We start from the raw sequence: 22847 nt of genomic DNA on the forward strand, positions 1-22847 counted from the left end.
GTAGTTAATTGGAGGTAAGAGTCTCACAGACTTTTCTACCTTTGCTTGTTCTGAACCTCGATCCTCAGATCTCAGCCTCTTGTGTAGGTAGGATTACAAGAATGAGCCAAAGCTTGACCTCACTCAAGGTGAGGAAACGATGCTGCTAGAACTGTGAAGAGAACTTTGTAAAATGCAGCTTGTGTGATGGGTGGGCGGGCCAAGAGTTTACCCAAAATGTTCATCCTTCTCATGCTGACTTGCATTTTGAAGAAACGGCATTAGAAACTATCTCCACATAGGATTTATTGCTTTGTTACTTGAGATAAATTAATCTAAGCATATTGACTTTTCATTTTGTCCATGTGAATAAACATTTTTTGTTTGAAACTGTTTATCTTAGCTAAAAGCAAATATAAAAGAAAAACTCCAACTGTAAATTTACATCCAAAGACCTGTTTCAAGCATTAAAGGAAACTTTAAGTACTTTTGTTAATAATCACTGTGAAAATGTCACAAGTAATTGAACTCTAATTCCCCAAAGGAAAAATTAATGACATCATTTTATAGTCATAGTTTGGAAATGAGTGGAAAATATACTAACTTGAAAAACCTAAATTTTTCTGTCTCCTACCTTAAAAACATGCCTTTCTTAAACAGATCAGTTACAAATTGCTTTACTCTCCATAACTCTGTTTTCTGAGTTTTGATATTTTAACTGTATCTTTTTTTTTGTCTTTTCTTTTTTGGTACTGGGGATCGAACCCAGGATGTTGCACTTGCTAGGCAAGCGCTTTGCCACTGAGCTACATCCCAGCCCTCAGTTTTGATATTTTAAAATATTCTTAAACCTCAAACTTGAGTTTTCTTAGAAAATCTTTTATAAGAAAGTGATTTCTGAATATCAGCTTCTTTTTGGCTTCACACTGGAAAGCTCTGTTGACTAGAGTTCTCAGGTACTGCACGTCTATTCCCTTAGGTACTCTCTCCATAGGCTTTTAACTTGAAGGGAACAGTAAAGGGAAGTTTGTGGCCTGGTTTCCTAGATCAACTTTGGGGGTCTGACGATAACTCCTAGAGTATGGGAATCATATTTTGATGTTTCTGAGGGCACAAGTAGGTATTCATCATCCATCTTAGCAGTAGGAAAAAAAGTAAGGTTCCTTTTTCTCCTCTTTCAGCTCCTATTTCTCATATTTATCCTCTTCCTCTTCTTCCTGTCTCTTTCCCCTTCTGTTCTTCCTCTTCCTGCTCCTCCTCCTCTTCAGTCTTCTTTGCTTCTTCTTCCTTGCCTGGACTTGTCTTCTTGCTTCTTTTTTTCTTTCTTCCCGTCTCCCTCCTCCTCTCCTTTTCTCCCTTCCTTCCTCCTCCTCTTCCTCTTTTTTTCTCCCTGCTTTTTTTAGCTTCTCGTCTGCCTCATAACTTATCTTGCTGTTTCTCTTTCTCTCCTCCTCCTCTTTCTTCTTCTTTGCTATCTCTTTCTTTCTCACTTTCCTGCCATTTCTTTTTATCTCTTCTGGGCCTAATCTTAGAGGAATTATTATTTTCTTCCCTGTTTGATTACTGTGAATTTGTATAATTCTCATTTTCCTAAACTGTTTACGGAAATTGTGTTACAAATTGGAGCAAAAGGAAATAGTTGTCATAAAATGTTTCCTTTTTTTTCTTTGCCTGTGAGTTAACTCCTGATGTGTGTCTACTATGAATCTACTCTTTATAACAGTGCCGCGCCAGTTTGCATTTAAGTGGCACAAAGCATTGCTGACTGTGCAGAGGCTTGTTAAATTGGGTTCTGATTTGCCAACCTAGCCTTAGCACCAGTGCTTACAGCAAGGTTTCCCACTTATTTCAATCTCCTGCTTCTTTGCTTTTCTAGAAACTGTGATACCTAAAAGGATCTTCCCTTCTCTTTCCTTTTGCTCTCACACTTGCAAGTCTCCAGGTTTCCCTTGTCCCTGTTGTTGCTACTACCAGCTGCTTACAGCTCTGCATGGAAACCATCACCAAGATTAGTGTGGCTAGAGGCACATGGCTGCCTCTCCAGTGGGGAGGAGGGCTGGCTGTCATCTATACAGGACAATTGGAAAATCTGCATTCCTTGGCTTCAGACCAAGAGCCTGTGCTTTTTGAAAAATAACCATCCTGAGTTTCTCCTCCAGAGCCCACCTGGAAGCGGGGAGCTCCTCCTAGAATTGTAGGCTCGTTGATCTATAAAAAAAAGTATGAAAGAAAGGAAGTCCCTTCCACTCTCAGGAAGTAGTAATGCTGATTACTAGGGAGACTTTTTTTGCGGGGGGGGGGCACTGGTAGAATTTGAGGTGCAACAGAATAAAATGAAAGCCCTCAGGCAGTATATGGGGGGAGAGGAGACCCAATGTGCATTCTTAGTCTGGCTCCTTCCCTTCTTACTGTGGGAGTTCTGGAATATTTTCAAGTGCCATATCTTAGCCCCCAGGAGCTCCCCTAACAGCAGCAGTACTGGGCCCTGACGACTGTTGCCTCCAGAGATCTCAGGGATCTGCCAGTGTCACTCTAGATTCTGGCATGGCTCAGCCTCTCTTTGCTCTATGGAATATATTGGACTTTGTTTCTAGCAGCTGCCAACTGTTGGTTTAAATGCTTGAAATTACTGAGTGTTTTCTGTGCCACTGGGTGGGGATTTTAAGCTAAATATAACGCTTCATCTTGTTAGAGCTAAATAAGACTTGAAAAGCAATAAGGCCTCATGAAATCAGAATTATAGGGCCCATCGGAAAATCCTAAATTAGATAACATGTATTTTAAAAAGTGCATGCGCATCTTTACCGTAACTGTCTCTAAGACTGTGCCAACCCAGATATATTGAATAGATAAGTTTATTCTATAATTAGCATGTTACTCATGTGCTAGCAAGTACTCCTTACAAATAGTTGGAAGTGAAAAAAGAAACTTAGTCTCCATGACCTGCTTATGATTCTCTTAATAAAAAAGGTGTTTTAAACAGTGGATATTGTAAATGCCAATTGTCACCAGTCCTTTTCACAACTAGAACCCAATTTAATTACTGAGCCCCCAGCAAAAGCTTTCCCCATTGAGTAAAATGTTATTTACTCATGCCATCTATTCCATTGCTTTAGATAATGTTAAGTGATTTTTCCTTCATGAGCTGAACGCCAGTTTTGGAAATTTCAGCCATTTTACTGTCTTGCTTGCTGAGATTTTTCCCTTTCTTTATTATTTTAGAACTAGTAGACCTTCCCTTGGTAAAGTTTGACTTCTCCTGCAACAAAGTGCTGGTGATTCCGATCTGTTTCAGAGAGATGAAGCAACTTCAAGTGTTACTGCTAGAAAACAACCCCTTGCAGTCTCCTCCAGCACAGGTAGGGGGCGCATCAGGACCACTGTCCCAAATTAGTGTTCACAATGGCATCCATTGAAGCAGCTCCACAGAGCTGGGGTTGTGTGGTGGTGGTTGTTGTTTATCTTTTTATGTGTGTTTTAGTGTCTGTTAATTCTACCAAGTACAGATTTCATTGTGGTATTTCCATACATTCATATAATGTACTTCTGTCACACTCACTTCCCTCTGTCATTCTCTCCACCCCTTCCCTTCTGTAGATTCCCACACAATGGTCCTCTTCCTGTGTCATTTAAATTCTCCATAGGAGAGACAGCATACAATAGTTATCCTCCTAAGTCTGGCTTATTTTGCTTAATTTGATAATCTCTTGTCCCGTCCATTTCCTCACAAACAAAATTATTCTATTGAAATCTCCCTCCCTCCCTCCCTCCCTCCCTCCCTTCCTTTCTCCTTCTGTCCCTTCCTCCTCTTCCCTCCCTCATTCCTTCACTTCCTCCTCTTCCTCCTTCCTTCTCCCTCTCTATCTTGCTTTTTTTTTTTTTAAATGTTTTTGCTAGTACTAGTACTTGAAATCAAGGCTTTGACTATTTTGGAGATGGAGTTGTGCAGACTTCTCTCCCCAAATTAGCTTCAAACCAAGATCCTTCAGATCTAGTTAGCTTCCTGGGTAGCTAGGATTTCAGTCACGAGGTGCTGGCCTCTTGCTCTAAATTATTTTTTAACCTTTTCATTACTCTCTTATGAGCTTGAAAATAATTGTGCTTGGGTCACCATTTGCCAGTGGTTTGACTCTTGCACTTATTAGCTATTTATACTTAAGTGGGCTTCTGTTACAATTTGGGGGTTTAATTATTTGAGCATAATTTTCTGTTCAAAATAGAATTTGGTGGAAACAATTCTCAAAATTTCTATATAATCTGGAGAGACCAAGTTCAATGTGTGCTGTTAGGGTGTTACTTAAGATGAAATTATGAAAATTAGAACAGATCATCAGGTATCTTGAACTTACATCTTTGTCATTGATATATATATATATATATATATATATATCTGACTTCTCCGTAGATTTGCACAAAGGGTAAAGTGCACATATTTAAGTATCTGAGCATACAAGCGTGCCAGATGAAGACAACGGACTCGCTTTATCTCCATGCCATGGAGAGACCACACTCGCAGCAGCACATAGAAGACAGGTGAGTGGGTGCCTTTCTTTAGTCAGAGCTCTGGTCACAGTGTGATCAGAGCCAATCTGCTTAGTAAGTTGGCTTCCAAACTTTGCTTCATTTATTTTATCTACCTCACATTTAAGAGACTGTTGGAATAATAATAATGGATGCTGCTGAGAAATTTTTGCATCTCTTAAATCTCATCTGCCCTCTCCTGACCAGTCAATAGTCCTTTCTGTGTGTTTGTGGATAATGATTTTAAAACAAGTGCTATTTTTTTACTTGTCAGTTAGAACAACTATATCAATTATTTGAACCATTATTAAATTTTAAATAAGTAATTGCTTTTGTTAATTTGAATAACTATACCAAGCTTGAAAATTTTAATAGCTCTTACTTTTCAGTGTGTACAGAGAACATTTTTTTGGTGTGTGCCAGTGCTGGACTTGAACTCACAGCCTGGGCTCTGTCCTTTACCTTTTTTACATAAGGTTAGCATTTTACCCCTGGAGCCTTAGATTCACTTCTAGGTTTGGGGTGTTTAATTGGAGATAAGAACTCATGGACTTGCCTGCTCAGGCTGACTTCAAACTGCAATCCTCAGATCTTAGCCTCCTGAATAACTAGGATTATAGGTGTGAGCCATTGGCACCCAACTTCATGCTTTCTTTTCAGTACTAATTTGTTGCCCTGTTATAACAAAAATTGTATACAGAAAATCTTTTTTTCCCCCGAGTCCTGGGCCTTCCACTCAGGGCCTGAGCATTGTCCCTGGCTTCCTTTTGCTCAAGGCTAGCACTCTGCCACCTGAGCCACAGCGCCACTTCTGGCCATTTTCCATATATGTGGTACTGGGGAATTGAACCCAGGGCTTCATGTATATGAGGCAAGCTCTCTTGCCACTAGGCCATATTCCCAGCCCTCAGAAAATCATTTAAAAAATATAGATTGCTAGATCTTGATTTTGACTTTGTAGTCTCAATGTTTTTCTAATGATTTAAATGTTGATGACATCTATTCCAGCAAGAAGGATTCAGATTCCGGAGTGGGAAGTGATAATGGAGATAAGCGATTATCTGCCACCGAGGTAAAGTCAGTGTTTGCTCTTTTATATTGGAATATTAGCCATGATTAGTTTGTTCTGAATCTTCAATGTCTTGGAAATACCTCAAGAGCTCAAGAGTAAACTAACTGTCTTCTCCCTTTTCTGCTCACGTTATCTGTAATATTCTTATTTCTTTTGTTTTTGTATGAATTGAACCCAGGACATCTTACATACTAAGAAAATACTCTACCTCTTGAAATATTCTGGGTGTTTTTTGTTTTAGCATCTTTTTTTTTTCGGTTTCTTATTTTCTTTTTTTTTTCAAATTTTTATTATCAAACTGATGTACAGAGAGGTTACAGTATCATACGTTGGGCATTGGATACATTTCTTGTACTGTTTGTTGCCTTGTCCCTCATGCCCCCCTCCCTCCCCCCCTTTCCCTCCCCCCCAGGTGTTCAGTTCACTTACACCAAACAGTTTTGCAAGTATTGCTTTTGTAGTTATTTCTCTTTTTTTTACCCTGTGTCTCTCAAATTTGGTATTCCCTTTGAATTTCCTACTTCCAATACCAGTAAACACGGTTTCCAATATACTCAGATAAGATTACAGAGATAGTGTAGGTACAACCATAGGAAGGTGATATAAGAACATCATCAATAATAGAAACTACACATACACATAGGACGTTGAAAGTAGTTACAACTGTGATATATCACTTGTTTCCATAACATGGAGTTCATTTCACTTAGCATCATCTTATGTGTTCCTAAGGGTATAGCTATTGGGCCTTGTGATGCTCTGCTATGGCTTGCCTAAACCTGTACTAATTATTCCCAATAAGGGAGGCCATAGAGTCCATGTTTCTTTGGGTCTGGCTCACTTCACTTAGTATAACTTTTTCCAAGTCCTTCCATTTCCTTACAAATGGAACAATGTCATTCTTTCTGATAGAGGCATAAAATTCCATTGTGTATATGTACCACATTTTCCTGATCCATTTATCTATGGAGGGGCATCTGGGTTGGTTCCAGTTTTAGCATCTTTTTGAGGTAGGGTCCTGTGCTTTTGTCTTAGACCAGCCTCAGACATCCATCTCCATCTCTCTCCTTACCTCCCAACTGGATAGAATTACAGAGGTGAGCCCAGATGTCCAGCAGTGCTTAGTACATATTCCCAAATGGCTAAGTATAGTACAAGTATACATTACACACTTGTATTAACATAGTTGTTTATAAGTAATGATAGCATAGAGGAAAAGTTGTGATAGACAAGCACAAATGTTAAGCAATCCAGTGTACATTGCATGTGAGCTGTTTGCTGGCCTGAAGTATTTGTATCTAGCATTAGTTCTTATAACCATATTGGTTTTCCTGAAATTGTTTGTTCTTTGGTTCTCTTCAGATAATTAGATAAAAATTTGATTATTTGTAAGCTAAGAGGACTCAGACTAGAGCTTTCTATTGTGTTAAACTACTCTTCCTTATTAGTATGTTTATTGTCTCACATTTAGTCTTAGTTAAGTCACTGTAACTCATTTGGTCAGACTTGCTGACCCAGGGAACTAGAACGAATAGATATTCTTTCCTTTCTGAGACAACTTACTAAGTGTTTGAGACTACTGAATTTTGAAACATTATTATACTCCTTGGGTTGTAATTAATATATCAATTAATTCATCTACAGAAAGGATGTGAATCCAGAAAAAAAGCCCTTTTCATTTTCTCCTCAGATATATGAATTCTGTCTAGCTAAGATACTTGATTTCATTTCCACAAAAATACTGCATAGAGCAGCATATTTAAAGAAATTAGATTCCTTAACATTTTTCTAACACAGAACCTTGTGAAAGGAAAAAGAATTAGTAGGAGAAAAGAGGAAGCCAGTGTCAATAAAGAAAATGACCCTACATGAAGCCATGTTAATGGTTTATTGTAGTTCCCTGGTGGGGGTGGGGAAACTAAACACAGCTAGCTAAGTTGTATTTTATTTCAACCCCCTGACTTTATTAAAACTCATAACATCCCTCAAATGGACCATTGTTGAGGAAACTACTCACACTAAGCTTATTTTGTATTAAATTAAAACAGGTCCTTCTTTATCTCTTGTCTAAGACTAATTAAGTTCATTAATAAAACATTACACAAAGAACTTCATTATCCTTCCCTTATTTAGTGTAAGTGGGATGTGATTATCATTTTCAAAGGATTTATTCTTTCCCTTTTAATTAAATACATATCTTTGGAGTTGTGCAAAATTTTAATGGTGGGATGTAGCTAGAAAGAAAGAATATAGAAATAATTGCATTCAGCAGAACAAAATGCATGACTCTTCTCTTTGGCTCTTTTTTTGGGTAAAATTTTGCCTCCATGATCTTCTTTCCTAAGAATGCTTATAGGAAATTAATTTCTAAAAAAGTTATAAGGGCTCTGTCTGTGTAGTGTTCTATTTTTACTTTGGGAAATATGTTACAATGTAAGACCTCCTCCCCACTTGCATGTTATTATGGGGTTCAGGGATCACACCTGTACCCTTTTCTTTGGCTGTTGCCATTGTCTGGTTGATTTAGCATTTGTCACCAAAAAAAATTAAAAACATGTTTATCAAGATAATTAAGTAAGAACATATGGGCGGGGGGGACTATGAATGTTTGTTTGATGAATGAAATACACATTTGCTTTTAGCCATTTTTGGACACAATCTATGCCTGTGTGCAAAAATTAAACCCAGACAAACTGAAGAACTTAGCTTCAAATTTTTAGGAGCAAGCCAGACTCTTATGAGGTGTGCTCTGTGTTTGTCCTACTCCCTGTGACTCAGAAAGCTTGTCACCCAAGAACAACACAGAAATAGACAAAGGAAATAAATGAGACTTTCACTTGTACCAGAATTATACATGTGCTCAGTAAATTTTGTGAGCTAGAGTGGGTGGGAAAACCCTCCATGAGGGCTAATCCCCTTTACTACTTGGAAACTTGGTTCTGAACATTGCATAGAACATCTGTTCTTTAGATAACTACTACAGTTGTTGAGGACTTAAAAACAATACCTGAGAAGTAAACCAATGCTTAATGTCCCATACAGTAAGAATTCTAAATGATGAGTTATTGTCATCAACATGGACTCCTTGTTTTTGTGGTTTATCATGTGAAACCTTTATGTAGTGTTTGGTCAAATAACTTTCTTGTCAGGTCTCAGAGCACATTATTGGTAAGATAATTGGTTAGATTTAAGGCTCATAGGATAGTATATTTACAATTTTCCTTTGTTATGTCAGATACTACACAGTCCTTTTTAGTGTCCTGTCTATAGCTCCTGGTTTAGAAAAAGGTAGCTACATGATGAGATTTTAACTTGAAATGTGCACATAAAGACACACATACAAGAAAGTGTTAGCTGTATGAATGAGCGGCCTCATACCACCAACTTCCAATTCAGGGAACAGCTTTGCCAGGATGCCTGAAAGCCTCAGCCATGTACTGCCTCCCAAGAACAAAGCTTCTCCTCACTTCAATCCTTTGCCATCACTTTTCCTATTTTTGAAGGTTGTAAGTTGAAATTATCCTTTGTATCTGGCGTCTCTGACTCAGAATGATGTTTGTGAAAATCACAAACATCACAATTACACAGTATTCTCTTCGTCTCCATTGGTAAAACTTCTGTATCTCCTGTATGTTTTCAGCCCTCTGATGAAGACACGGTTAGCCTCAATGTGCCAATGTCGAATATCCTGGAAGAAGAACAGATGGTTAAGGAGGATACACGCCATTGTCTCACCCCAGCTAAAGGTCTGAGTGCAAAGTGCAGAAGGCTTTCTTTTCAGTGTCATATGCTAGGTTTCAGAGTGAAACATGGCGGCAATAATAATACCTGTGGATTGCGTATTTGACCTGAAATAGGCATTATGCTTATCTGGAAAGGTGATCCCCTTTCAAAATCAGAACTCCCAATGCTATTCTATCCACCTCTGTTTTATAGTGGGGAAATTAAGGCTTAGGAAGTTGAAGTAATCTGCCAGTAGTCCCACAAGCCAGTACCACTTATCATAACAGTAGTAGAACTATTCACCTGCTGAAGATGTGTAGAAGATTCTTTAAATCCATTCTTTGGAAGGAAATATTGAGATGGTGGATATATGAGCTAGAATAATTCTAGTTGATGTCACATATACCATTCTCAAATCTCAATGACTTAATATAAATTAAATGAATTGGGAGTTAGTGACTGTTCGTCTAAGCATTGACTTAAGGACCCAAGCTCTACTTATCATGTGATGGCACCATCTTCAGCTAGGGAATTCTAATGCTTCCATGTCTATGGTGTTAAGTCAGAAGGGGAAGAAAATGGAGGCTGCTTGTCATGGACATTTGCAAGATGGGCCTAAAAGTATCCATCACTTATAAGACAAACTCATTTCCATGAACATGTCTAAGGATGTATGAGGGTGGCAAAGCCACTTCACACTTGTGCTCAGCAGTCGAAGTGAGATGGTTAAGTTAGATGATCTCCAGATTCCTTTATAACTTCTGAGTCCTTGTCAACTATAGTCTGTATCATACTGTCAGGGCACATTGTGGCAGTATTTTGATGGCTGTTGGTCTCACAAATACTTTGTTTCCCTCCTTCCCTCCCTTCCTCCTTCCCCCTCTCTCCCTCCCTCCATATCTCCCTTCCTTCCTCCCCTTTCCTCCCCCTCCCTCCCTGTCTGCTTCCTGCCTCTCTTGCTTTTCTCTTTCTCCTTCCCTCCCTCCCTCTCTTACTCTTCCTTCTTTCCATTCAAGGTTGAGTTTGAGTTCAGGGGCCCCCACTTGCTAGGTAGGCATTCTACCTCTGAGACATGCCTCCAGCCCTGATTGCAAAGGGGCTTTTCAATGTGGTGCTTATTGATTTGTGGCAGACAGTATTTTCATAGTGTATGAATAATACTTCACTAGATTAATATACAGATTACCTCTCTGCTAGTTTCATTGTGACCTTTTGAAGGATGAGAGCAGTGTTTAAAATCACTCCAGACTATCGGGTTTGTTTTTACTTTTTGGTTGTTACATTTAACATGTGAGGTTAGCATGAAACTCAATGAGACTATGGTGGGAGCCATATGTACCCCCCCCCCAAAAAAAAAACCCAACTAGAAATGTGTACTTAAAGAGAGAGAGAAGTACTTCTGTATGTGTTCCTACAGTCTGGCATTATGCAGTAGTAGGGGGTCCTGTGTTAGACAAATTTTAGGTGAAAGAATTACATCATCTGTTACCAGTAAACTAGTGAACTCATGTAGGTGTGCCTATCCTGCTAGCTTGAGTGTGTAAAGATTGCCCTATGGTTCACCTTGGTCTTCAGATGGTCACGAAAGTTCCCATGGTATACCTTTGGCCTTAATTCTATGCCTGGAGCAGGATCCAGTTGGGTGTGCTCTACATGAGCATGCTTTTGCTTTTGTGTGGCCTTTCTGTCAGTGTTAGGATTTTGGGCTCTTATTGACTCCACCCAATACATCCTTAAGACTATTTGCTGCTTAAGGGCAGGAGTCATACCTGACTGAATTTTTAAATCCCTAAAATGGATAGTATAATACCTGCCAGGTAGCAGCTGCCCAATAAATATTTGTTGAGTGGAGAATTTGAAATAATTAGTCACGTATTTCTGAAGGCACAAAAGCCCTCAATTTTTTTCCTCCACTCCTTAAAAAAAACAAAAAGGAAATTTCTCTCACGAGGAATTAAGCCCCAGACAGGCTGTAACTTTTTAAGCTCAATTACTTTTTACTTTTCTTCTTCTTCTTCCTCCTCCTCCTCCTCCTCCTCCTCCTCCTCCTCCTCCTCCCCCTCCCCCTCCTCCTCCTCCCCCTCCTCCTCCTCCCCCTCCCCCTCCTCCTCCTCCTCCTCTTCTACCCCCCCCCCCCCCCCGCCCGCCTGTGGGGAGGAGAAAGTGTTGTTTGTCCAGGTCATTGTATAATAGATAAAGAAGATGGAAGCAATTAGCATATTGTCACCGGTGTTCTTGTGCTTCTGTTCATGCAATCATCCTTTCATCCCTTGTCTTTTCTCACAGGGGAATTTCATCAGGATTTTCAGCCTGAGCCTTCCCTTTTGGGTGACAGCAACAACTCAGGTCAAGAAAGAGACCAGTTTGTGGATGGAGCAGATGTTCTGCATTTGGGATTTATGAACTATGTTAAGGCAAGGTTTTGAGGATCAGCTAATATTCTTTGTAGTCCTGTTCTTCTGTATGGTGCCTTAGAACTTAGTTCAGGGTTTGTGTGTTTGTTGCTTCCAAAGTCCAACTGTATTTGGCCTTTGGTACTTCCTCCCAAAGATGAACCTGTTTTCTGACTTTAGGAACTGTTCTCCCAGTCATATTTCTGGTTTTACCTGCTTATAGATCCTTTTTTTGTTGTTGTTGTCTAATTCAGAAATTGACAAGCGTCGTACAATTCATTGTGCTGTGTAAGTTAGCAAACTTTCCAGTCAGGAAAGGCTGAAATAATGCATGCTGTTCTCAGCGTGCTGCAAGGAAGCACGTGGCCTGTGGGTACAGATGGCGTATCAATCTCTTTTCCAAAATGCTTAGGACTCAAGTTGTTTCAGATTGTGAAACTATTCAGATTTTGGAATATTTACATAGATTTTACAAGATGAACACCCTTAATCCCAAAGTCTAAATTTCAAAATGTTGCAATTCCTGGAACTCAGAAGGTTTTTCTGGCTCAATAAGTTTCAGATTTGGGAGCATTTGGAAGTGCAGATTGTCACATTATAGTTTTAGATCCAGGGAACTCGTCCTGTAAAGAGAAAGGATAAATCAGTACAGCCTATTTTATATACTTGAAAAAACAACAACAACAAAAAATGAGATGTCTCTCATACTAATGGCTACTTTTCATTTTAAAAGCACAAACTAGGAAGAAGTACCAGGTTTTCTACAGTTGAGATCAGTGCGAAGAACAAGGACATGGTGTCTTAGTCTGATCACATGCAGTAACAATGTGTGTGTTGCCTTTATTTTTGCACTACAAATCTAACTGGTATAGATAAACAGTTTTCCTTCTGGTCAGCAGAAAGAATGTAGAAGCCCCACAGTGACACTGCCATCTCGGTATTGACTCCCCATTTTAGTGTCTCTCTGGAGGCACCTGTTGGGGGCGGGGGCGCAAGGAGAATATTCAAATGAAGTCCTATTTTGTGCCCATGAAAATCATTGGGTGCAGCATGGGGCATTTTTTTCTGTGATGTACCAGTAAGTTAAGTACCAATGAGGAATCCAGTTAGGTTTTAGAGTTCTGAGTTTGGCTCATAGGTGCTGTGGTCTCTGGCTAGGATATTGTTGTTTTTGTCTTTAATTTCCTAAATTTTCACTCTAGTAAAATATGCATAACATGAAATTTATTATATCACCTTTTTAAAATATTGAGCCAAGACTTCATTGTATAGTCCTGGCTAGCCTTGAACTCATAACCATCTTGCCTCAACCTCCCTAGTGCAGAGATTACAGGTGTGCCCCCACCATGCCTGCCTTGTTTGAGACTTTTTTTGTGTGTATGTGTACCAATGCTCAGGCATGAACTCTGGACCTTGTGCTCTTGTTTAGCTTTTTGAGTCACGACTGGCACTACCAAATGAGCCACACCTCCAGTTCTGGCTTTTTTGCTGGCTTATTGGAGATAAGAGCCTCTTAGACTTGTCTATCCTGGCTGGCTTCAGTTAGTGATTCTCAGATCTCAGCTTCCTGAGTAGCTAGCTAGCATTATAGACATGAGCCACCACACCGGGCTTCTTAGCCCTTTTTAAAGTGCACAGTGAAATACATGTTAGGTATTATTATGCTGCTGATCTCTAGGCCTCTTCTTACCTTGCAGAGCTGAGATCCTGTACCCACTGAGCACACCAGTCCCCACTCTCTGCCCTGCTGGCTCCTTGGCAGTCATTGCTTTTCTTGTTTTCTCAGTGAATTTGACTACTGTGGGTCTCTCACATGTGTGAGATCATATGTTACAATTGGTTGTGACTGGCTTACCTCAGCATATCCTCTGCAGGTTCATCCATATGTATAGTCTGTGTGAGAATTTCCTCCTTTTAAAGAATACTATTCCACTAGATATGCACACCCCATTTTATATGTGCACTCATCCATCAATGGGTGCTTGGCTTGTCTTTTGGCTCTTGTGAGTGATATGTCCATGGAGGTAGTCTGGTGCAGGTTTTAACTCTTCATTGGAAATCTGGTGACTTATAGGAACCCTGTGTATTCTGTCCACAGGACAGGACAGAAGTATGTGAAGAGCTGTTGCGGATAGAAGAGGATGCACACTGGCAGACGGAGGGAATGTGAGTGCCGGGAACCTTGGTATGGGCCATCATTTCTGGAGCATTCTCTTTTCAAGTATATTGGAAGCCTTGTCCTGACAGGTTTTACTCATTTTTCTTTGGGCAAGCTGATAGGCTTACCCAGTGTTAGTGATAATTTTTCTCTATCTGATGCTTGTTTCAGTATTGGGTCAGGCACAGGGCCTTAGGCTGTATCATGCTATTGTAATGGAATCCTACAGGCTGGGTCATTTAGAAACAATAGAAGTTTATTTGGCTTACAGTTCTAGAGATTAGGCTGTCCAAGTTCAAGGGGCTACATTTACTAAGGACCTTCTTTATTTATTTTTTATTCTTAAAAGTTGTTAATGTGATGTACAGAGAGGGTTACAGTTTCATAAGTCCAGTAAAGAGTGCGTTTCTTTTTGGACAATGAGTTCTGCCAGTTTTTCCTTCCTATTCTCACTCACAAGTTGTATACTTCATTTTCAACATAGTGTCTAGTGAGTACCACTGTTGCATTTGTTCACCCTTTGAGGGCCTTCTTACTGCAGATAATGGAATTCTTCACAAGGAATGAGACTGTGTGAGAGATAGAAAAAGGGAGCCGAGATGGGCACCAGTAGCTGACACCTATATTCCTAACTATTCAGAGGCTGAAATTTGAGTACCAGGATTCGAATCCAGCCCAGGCAGGAAAGTCCAAGCGACTCTTTATCTCCAATAAATTACTGAAAAGAAAATGTAAATGGAGATGTGGCTTAAGTGATAGAGCACTAGGCTAGAGCAAAAGTAACAAGCCCAGGTCCTGAGTTCAAGGTCCAAGAGTAGAATTGAGAGAGAGAGAGAGAGAGAGAGAGAGAGAGAGAGAGAGAGAGAGAGAGAGAGAGAGAGAGAGAGAGAGAGAGAGAGACTGAGCTCCCTTTTCATCAAGTTTCCTTCCTTCAACACTGTCACATTAAGAATTTATTTTCTATGACATGACTTTGGAGAATGTATTTAAGCCACAGAATGGTGGACTCTTGTACCTCTTTGTTGTTGAAACCATACATAGAAATGTAATTCAGAGAATTAACTAAAATACCTAGATTGCAGATGATACTTTCCTTCCATTTTCTTGAAGAAGCCAATAACTAGATTGGAAGTGTGATCTTTAGTGCTGGTTAGCGTCCTTACCAAGTCTTCTGGTTCTAATTCTTAGAAAAGCATATATCTTTAATATCCTGGTCCAAAGTCTTAATTAATGACTATCATAATTAGGGCTTATTAAATACTACATGCAAGGCAATGTCCTAAGTACTTCACAGGTCAAAACTCATTTCATCTTAAAAAAAAATCCTATAAGTTGTCCCTCCTTTCACAGATGATGAACCTGAGGCATAGAGAGATTGATGTTCTTTCCCCCAAAGTCACAGAGAGAGGTCAACATTCCATCCTTAAGGAATCTTGTACCAGATTGCTGTTCTTTCTACTCTGTTGCTGTAAAGATTTATTTGGCAGAATCTACACTGAAGGATATAAAAGCTCACCTTATCTTATGAACCATTTCCACAGGAATTGAGTTTGGAACCTGGGACATAGAGTAGGTGTGTGGTTTTCAAAATTTTGTTTTCCCATGATCTGAGAAGTAGAACTAAGCCTTCCATCATGCCCTGTGTGGATTTTTCCTTTTAGTGAGGATCGATCACATTGTTGACATTTCCCCCATGTTCAGAATTTAATTTGTTCTGGAGTAAGAACAGCTAAAGATGTTCAAATCTCTCCTGCAAAAATAATATTGAAAAGTTTCTTTCCAGTCACTATCTATATTACTAGCTGCTCATTGGATATATTTCCTTTTATTAGAGGGGGGTTGGCTTGAACTCAGGGTCTATGCACTGTTACTTAGCTTTTTTGTTCAAGGCCTGGGCTCTACCATTTAGCCGTAGCTCTACTTCTGGCTTTGTGATGGTTCATTGAAGATAAATGCCTCATGGGGACTTTCCTGTCCTGCTTGGCTTTGAACCATGATCTGCAAAGTTTCAGTCTCCTGAGTAGCTAGGATTACAGGTGTGAGCCACTGGTGCCCAGGTGGGTGGACTTCTGAGAAGCTGTGGCAGTCTAGCTTGATTCTAGAATCATAGAATCACTGGAAAAAGAGTTATTCTAAAATTAGTTGCATCTTTGAGAACTCTGTTCTTTGTCCCATGTCTGTTATTTTGCACTCTGCTTGTAACTCAGGATCATGTGTAGAGTTTTATGCAATGCCCCACCCTACCTAAGATCAGACCTACTGGGGAGTTTCCTTAGCTACACAGTTGATTGGATGCCTATAGAACCTAGGCTAAGAACCGGTCTCCAACACCTGTGGCATGAATATAATAAAACTGAGCCATACACTGGTGGGACTGGAGTTGGAAGGCCTGAAATAACACAGATGCACCCACAGAGCCTTTGTGTACTGTTTCCCTCCCCCCCCCCCCGAAAACATGGGGAACTGCCCTCACTGCATTAATCCCCTGACTGTACAAAGCTATTAAACAAGAGCCACAACCCCTGACTTCCCTCACCCAGGGACTCTTCCACCTTGGACATTCCCCACCCACATTCCCACACAAACCCCACCGTGTCCTCACACATCTTCATTGGAATGTTGACTTTGTCAAGATCGTTTTCCTAAGTTTGGTGTTTTCTTTTTTTATAAGTTTCCTCTTAAGAGCTGAAGTGATCCTCAGGTTTTAGGGATCATTTCCATGCTCATACTTGGTTTCCTGTTTCAGAATAAGTTCATCCAAAGAGCAGGACGTGGATATCGTGATGATTGAGCAGCTGAGGGAAGCCGTGGATTTGCTGCAAGATCCCAACGGGTATGCATGGCTTTCCTTGGCCCGTGTTTTGTGTGCACATGATAACTGCTCATTTACCAAGTACGGCATCTCAATTTCTAAAAAGAAATGTGTGCATACAGTTTGATCTCAGTCTAACCACTGACTAGGTCACATCATATTCCTCTTCTGTTTTCTATGTCTAAAAGTGACAGAGTCCAATTTCTGTAGAGATTGAGATCAGTCCCCCACTTTTCTACCTCTCAGTAAAATTTATTCCCTCTCATGAAATTCATATCAGAATTCTGGCACAGTTTTTAGAAAGCAGAAGTAAAACACTTGAAGTTTAAATTACTGCCTTGTAGAAATACAAGGACAACTTTTCTAAAATGGAAATTAAGTAAGTAAATACTATTATGCTTACTTCTGGCAGTGCAAAGTGTATGATTATTAAACAATGTATTTCTAAAGCTTTAGGTTGTAGCTTACTTTTTTATATTTGAATTGACCATTGTCAGTTATCTGCACTCTAGGCAGTGAGTGTGATTTTTGATTTCTTAGCTAAGGATAATGGAATTCCCATGAACAAAATATTAAGGTGGTTATCAGGTATTAGACAATAATTACATGACCACTAGAAACCCAAAAGTTATCCCTGCTAAACTATTCAAGATTCTTAGGGAGTTACATGTAATGATGATGGAGTCTCATGGTAGACTATTCGCTGAGTTCTGAGAACAGTACTTAATGAACCCAGAGCACCAGTGAACATTCCAGAAATGCCTTTTGGCCCTGAAAGAGCAGGGCAGGTCAGGTTGACTGTGGCTGGAAATCTTTAGCAATTGGTTGAAAAGCACTTGAGTTCTGCACAATCAAAACTTGCGTCCTCGGAACATGGAAAGATCTGCAGTGTGTACTTTGAGAAATGTAAAAAAGAACTAGACATAGTTCTTACCTTCCAATACTTATAATGCTTATAGTTATAAGAGCTACAAGCTTGAACAGGTAATTATAAGCTATGGACAGTTTATTTATGAGTGTCTTCTGTTCAGGGCCTCAGGTTCTTCCTCTGTTGGAACTGAGACTCTTCCTCAGTTCTCAAGCGTCTGAGCACTGAGTTATGTGGGTTGGGATGATGGGTGTGTATGTAGATTTCATTTCCTTCTTACTATAATTGACTACATGAATTGTTTTATATTTTTGTTCCTTTTTTATTTTTGTGTTGGTGCTGAGCTAGGGCTCCACCACTTGAGCCGCAGGCTCTACTTTCAGCTTTATTTATTTCTTTTTTTGTGGTTTAATTGGAGAGGAGAGTCTCACAAGCTTTCCTGCATGGGCTGGCTTTGAACCTCAATACTCTCAGTTCTCAGCCTCCTGAAGAGTGAGCCACTGTGTATGGTTTAAAGGTTTAGCTTTGACACAACATTCCCATCAGAAACTTGGTGTTATGATGGAATTTGCATCTTTCTCTTGAATATTGCTGTCTTGTTTTCCTTTATTTCCTTTATTAAATTGGTGATGGTTTTCATAGGTGTAATTTATAGACCTATGAAAATCTATGTCCTTTAAGATGACTCTGTACGTTTACATCACTTTGAGAATTTTCTGGAAAAACATCTTTTAAAACTGAAAAAAAAATACTGTTTGAAAAAATATATACAAAATTGCTCAATAATCTTTTTTTTTTTTCCTTTTCTGTTACTGGAGATTAAACCCGGGGCCTTGTGCATGCTAAACATATGCCCTACCACTGAGCTATAATATTCCCAGGCTAGGATTCTGAATTTATAATGAAAATACCAGTGTATGTTAGAAAGACCTATTAAAGTCAGTGTTATATATACTCTATGTAGTGCTATTAGCAACTTTATGTGATAAAAGTTATTTTGGGTATTTGGGAAACTAAAAATGTATTATATAGGGAAACTGATGGGAGTACTTAGGGATAGAGCTTAGGATATATTAGAGTTGCATGGGATGAATAAGTTCTAGACTTAAGATTGAATATTTGTTTAGATACGAATGACATGATTTGATTAGAAATTATTACATTGTAAATAAGTTGGATGTAAGTACCAGCAGCAGATGAAAAATTGTATTTCAGACCCCATCACAGGGTCTGACACTCCTGTCACAAACATTTCATCACCTTTATAAAAAAGATAAACATCACTTTTCAATGTACTAAACTTCTAAACTAAAACATGACATGGAATTTACAAAAAGTAAAGTTTAGTATATTTCTATCTTCTCCCCCACCCCCCCCTTTCAGACTAAGCACAGACATCACTGAGAGAAGTGTTTTGAGTCTGTTCCCTGTGGGATCCCAAGAAACCTTAGAGCTGCCAGGTTCTGCCCTGAAGTACGTGTGCCTTTTTAATCAATATATATGTTTCCTCTTTGGACATTGGAGTGTTCGTGCTATCAATTCCATCTGATGTTTCCTTTTTCTCTTTTGTTGTTCCTACAGTGGTTCAATGCAGCTGGAGACATCTCTGGTGTGTGAGGTGAGGCTTAGTGTTCCCCTGCCCTGTGCAGCCATGAGTAGTGAGGGTGGTATGGGGAGCGTGGTGTGGGAAGTGATACTCAAGTTTGTTCAAGACATGGTTTCAGCTGGCTCATTCTCTCTCTCTCTCTCTCTCTCTCTCTCTCTCTCTCTCTCTCTCTCTCTCTCTCTGGTTCTACGTGGCTGTCATATTTCACCTCCCATGACACATGAGAGTTAGATTTTTCTATTTCATCTAAACTTTTTTGCATCAAGGCAGTGTGGCTGAGTCAGACAGTGACACAAGGACCTGTGAAGAAAGAAGTCTGACCAGATAAACATAAACCAGAGAAGTCCCAAAAGGCAGGAATGAATGAATTGAGGATATCGAGGAGGATTAATAGAATATTATAGAGATAATCTGATGGAGGTGTTCGGGGGCGGGGTAAGGTAGGTTAGATAGAGTTTATGGGATCAGATTTGGCTAACTCATTTGGCTAACTGTAGCCAAAGAAATTTTGATATAGAACTAAAAATGAGCCTAACAGGTGCCAAAGAAGCATCACTCCAGGTATAGAGAGATAGGTTTGAGCTGGTCATTTTAAAGATACTACCTATCACAATCAATTTAATCTCTTCTTAGAGAATGGGTTTAGGATACTCACATAGGTACTGAGATTATATACAAACCAGTTTCTTCCCTTCGAAGTGTTGGCATGGGCTAAGTCCTAAAGCAGTTATACATTGTTAACTAGGTCTCTGTGTTGGAGAAATAGACATTGTCTACTGTCAACATTACATTTAAAGCCCTAGGCGAATTTTCTTTGGCGTAGGCCACGTGGCTACTGTATATGTTTTTGGTACACTGTGTATTGTATATATGTCTACCTGACCTAGGGAAGGGAAATATATCACAAGAAATGTACACACTGCCCTACTATGTAACCGTACCCCTTGTGCACCATACCTTGTCAAAAATTTTTGTTTAATTAATAAATAAATTATATATATATATATATATATATATAAATAGACAGAAAGAACTATGACTAGAAAAGCCATGCTTGCAGAGAGGGCAGTGGCATGGTGATTTGTCAGGGCTCAGCCCCATCCCAAAGACTGGCTAACTTTGGGCAAGTTAGTTAACTTTCTTTTTGGTAAATTGTGATACTAATAATAGGTGTTGTAAAGCTAAATGAGATGATTCAAGGAAAGTCTCACCACACAGGACATCTAAATGCTGGCTGTTTTTTCCTGCTCTATTATTGTTATCGGTGTGGTCTTTAGACAGAATCACAGGGCCACGTCTGCCCTGGATAGATCTTATTTAAGGGACCAGTAGTAGTCATCAGGAACCCTTTTATATTTATATGTGGCCCTGGAATCATTTTCCTTCTGTCCCCCCCCCCCCAAAAGTAATGCAGTCTTGTACCAGTGATTTACCAGTTAGGGGTTGAATATCCCTAACCGGGAAATCTTCAGATCCAAAAGGTTTGAACTTTGGAGCACCAAGATGATGCCCAAAGTGAAAAGTTCTGCACCTGACCTCTGTGATGCAGGTCAGTGCACATAATATATTGTAAAGCTTACTTGTGTGCAAAGTGTATATAGAACGTGAGTGAATTTTGTATTTAGTCTGAGTCACATTCCTAGGATATCTTTTATATATTATATGTTGTGCTTATATATTATTTATATGCATGTGTGTGAATGAGTGTATATGAATATGCAGGTGTATATTTCAGTTATATGCTTCATAAATTTACATGTAACTGATTTTCTTCTCATCCACCATTGAGACTGCAGATTTGTCATTTGATCTAAGATGCTCTTCAGAGCACTTTTTCCTTGCAGTCTAGGGTTCTGTGTAGTGACAGGTACTGAATTCAGTTACCAGTGCTACATAACCTTCTTTACTCTAGAACATGTCCAGAATTTTTTGAAATTTCAACACCCTAAAAATTTTTGACGTGCCTAAGGGTCCCCTTCATTAATGGAGTGTTCTTCTTTTGGTATTTATCTAATATTTTTTATGATTAGCTTAAGGTTCTACACCTTTACTTTTGGAAACTGCAGGTGATGCTGTGTGTCTTTGCCAGGATGTCACGTTGGGAACCCAATTTGTCTCTCATTACTGATGTTAATTTCATCATCCTACTAAAGTGTAGCTATGTTTCTCTACTGCGTAGGACTGTTTTCCCCATGAAACTATTGTGTAATCTGGGGTAATGGGGTTTGAACTCAGCACCTCCTATTTTCTAGGTAGGTGCTCTACCACTTGAACGACACCTATAACACTTTTTGCTTTAGTTATTTTTCACATAGGATCTGTTGCTTTCTGTCACATATGCAAGCACTTTTTTTAAAAACCATTTTCACTCAAAGTTGGTAAAAGGTGAAAGATTGATACGATCTGAAGAGAAACCAAAGTTGGACCTAGTACAGTACCCGCTTCACAAGTGAGGGTTTGGAAGGGAGAGAGAGGGCAAACACATATTAAGAAGTGGGAAGTGTAGTCCTTCGGTTTGTTCAAAACCAAAGTAAAATAAAACAAGAAAGCAAGGATGGAATGGAACTGTGTCTAGGATCGCAGGAGCTCCTGGGAGATACAAATGTTTAAGGTAACAAACAGTACAAGAAATGTATCCAATGCCTAATGTATGAAACTGTAACCTCTCTGTAATTCAGTTTGATAATAATATATATATATATAAATAAAACAAAATAGAAAAAATTCAAATACTGAAAAAAAGAAAAAACAATAGCTATGCTCCCAATGTATTCATTTTACAGTGTTCTGTGTTAGTTTAATATGATGCAAGTTTCTTTTATTTGTGGGGAGTGAATGAGGTGTGGTATTTGGTGTAAGTAATGCTCTATTTCCCCAGAGTCTTTGACAGGTATGTCTCAATGGGGTGATCGCTGGCTGTGGCAGGAAAGGCAGTTATGATAGAAAGACGTGGATTCTTGAGGCCAGCAGTTATGCCTATGCAGAACTGTGGTGTGACCTCAGTCTGCGCTCACTGTGATTCAGGAAGAGAATAGCATCCTTCCATATAGTCTTGCTTGGGCTCATCAGCTGTTTATTGAGTACCTGGGTGGGGACTGGCTTGGTTTTGGTGTGGAGGATGGGAGTGTGAAGGATGTCAGATGATCCTTGTTTTTAAGAGTTTTCGAAATTGTAGAAGAAAAAAGATGTAAATTGAAAATACGAATTGAGAGAAGAATATGTGATGGTCTGACATTGTGAGTCTGTTTTGTGTGTTTTCAGAGTTGGAGCAGGATGGAGAGCTTAAGGCGAAGAGTAAATTTAGATGTTTCTGCTGGTTAAGTGTGCATGTGTTGTCAGGAGATGGTGTTGTGCAAAGCAATGTCATTGGCTTAGAATCTTGATACTGTGGAGATCAAGCCCAAGGCTGAGCCAACATTAAGGAGTGGCTCACAATCCAGTACCCCATTCCATTATATACCCTCAGTATACTTCCAAAGACTGTCCACAAGTGTGGATAGCATGGTGTCCATCCAGGGAGAAATGTGAATTTCCTGCTTATTCAAAGAAATCCTGTCAAATGAGGGAAGGTACTGAGGGGTGGTAGGAACAATTAGAGGAAGGATCCTGGTGCTACTTGTGAGCATTTCTCATGGGCCCTTTAACTGAAAAGAGGCATGAATAACTTCTTACTCTACAACTAGGCTTTTCCCCTTTTTGTTGTGTGGAAGTCAAG

At 39.4% G+C, this 22847-nt stretch overlaps 1 protein-coding gene across 2 annotated transcripts in view; it reads left to right on the forward strand.

Annotated features, from left to right (window-relative positions):
* Window positions 1-22847, forward strand: part of Lrch1 (leucine rich repeats and calponin homology domain containing 1) — a 165266-nt gene that overhangs the window by 102543 nt on the left and 39876 nt on the right. For both annotated transcript variants that reach the window (XM_048341362.1, XM_048341364.1), the window contains exons 5-13: window positions 3202-3338; window positions 4385-4512; window positions 5509-5572; window positions 9213-9318; window positions 11582-11709; window positions 13787-13854; window positions 16593-16679; window positions 18910-18999; window positions 19108-19144. In XM_048341362.1, the coding sequence (XP_048197319.1) occupies window positions 3202-3338; window positions 4385-4512; window positions 5509-5572; window positions 9213-9318; window positions 11582-11709; window positions 13787-13854; window positions 16593-16679; window positions 18910-18999; window positions 19108-19144 (845 nt within the window). The remainder of the gene's footprint in view (window positions 1-3201; window positions 3339-4384; window positions 4513-5508; window positions 5573-9212; window positions 9319-11581; window positions 11710-13786; window positions 13855-16592; window positions 16680-18909; window positions 19000-19107; window positions 19145-22847) is intronic.

Source organism: Perognathus longimembris, chromosome 3 (assembly GCF_023159225.1).
Source record: "Perognathus longimembris pacificus isolate PPM17 chromosome 3, ASM2315922v1, whole genome shotgun sequence".
Classification (NCBI taxonomy): domain Eukaryota; kingdom Metazoa; phylum Chordata; class Mammalia; order Rodentia; family Heteromyidae; genus Perognathus; species Perognathus longimembris.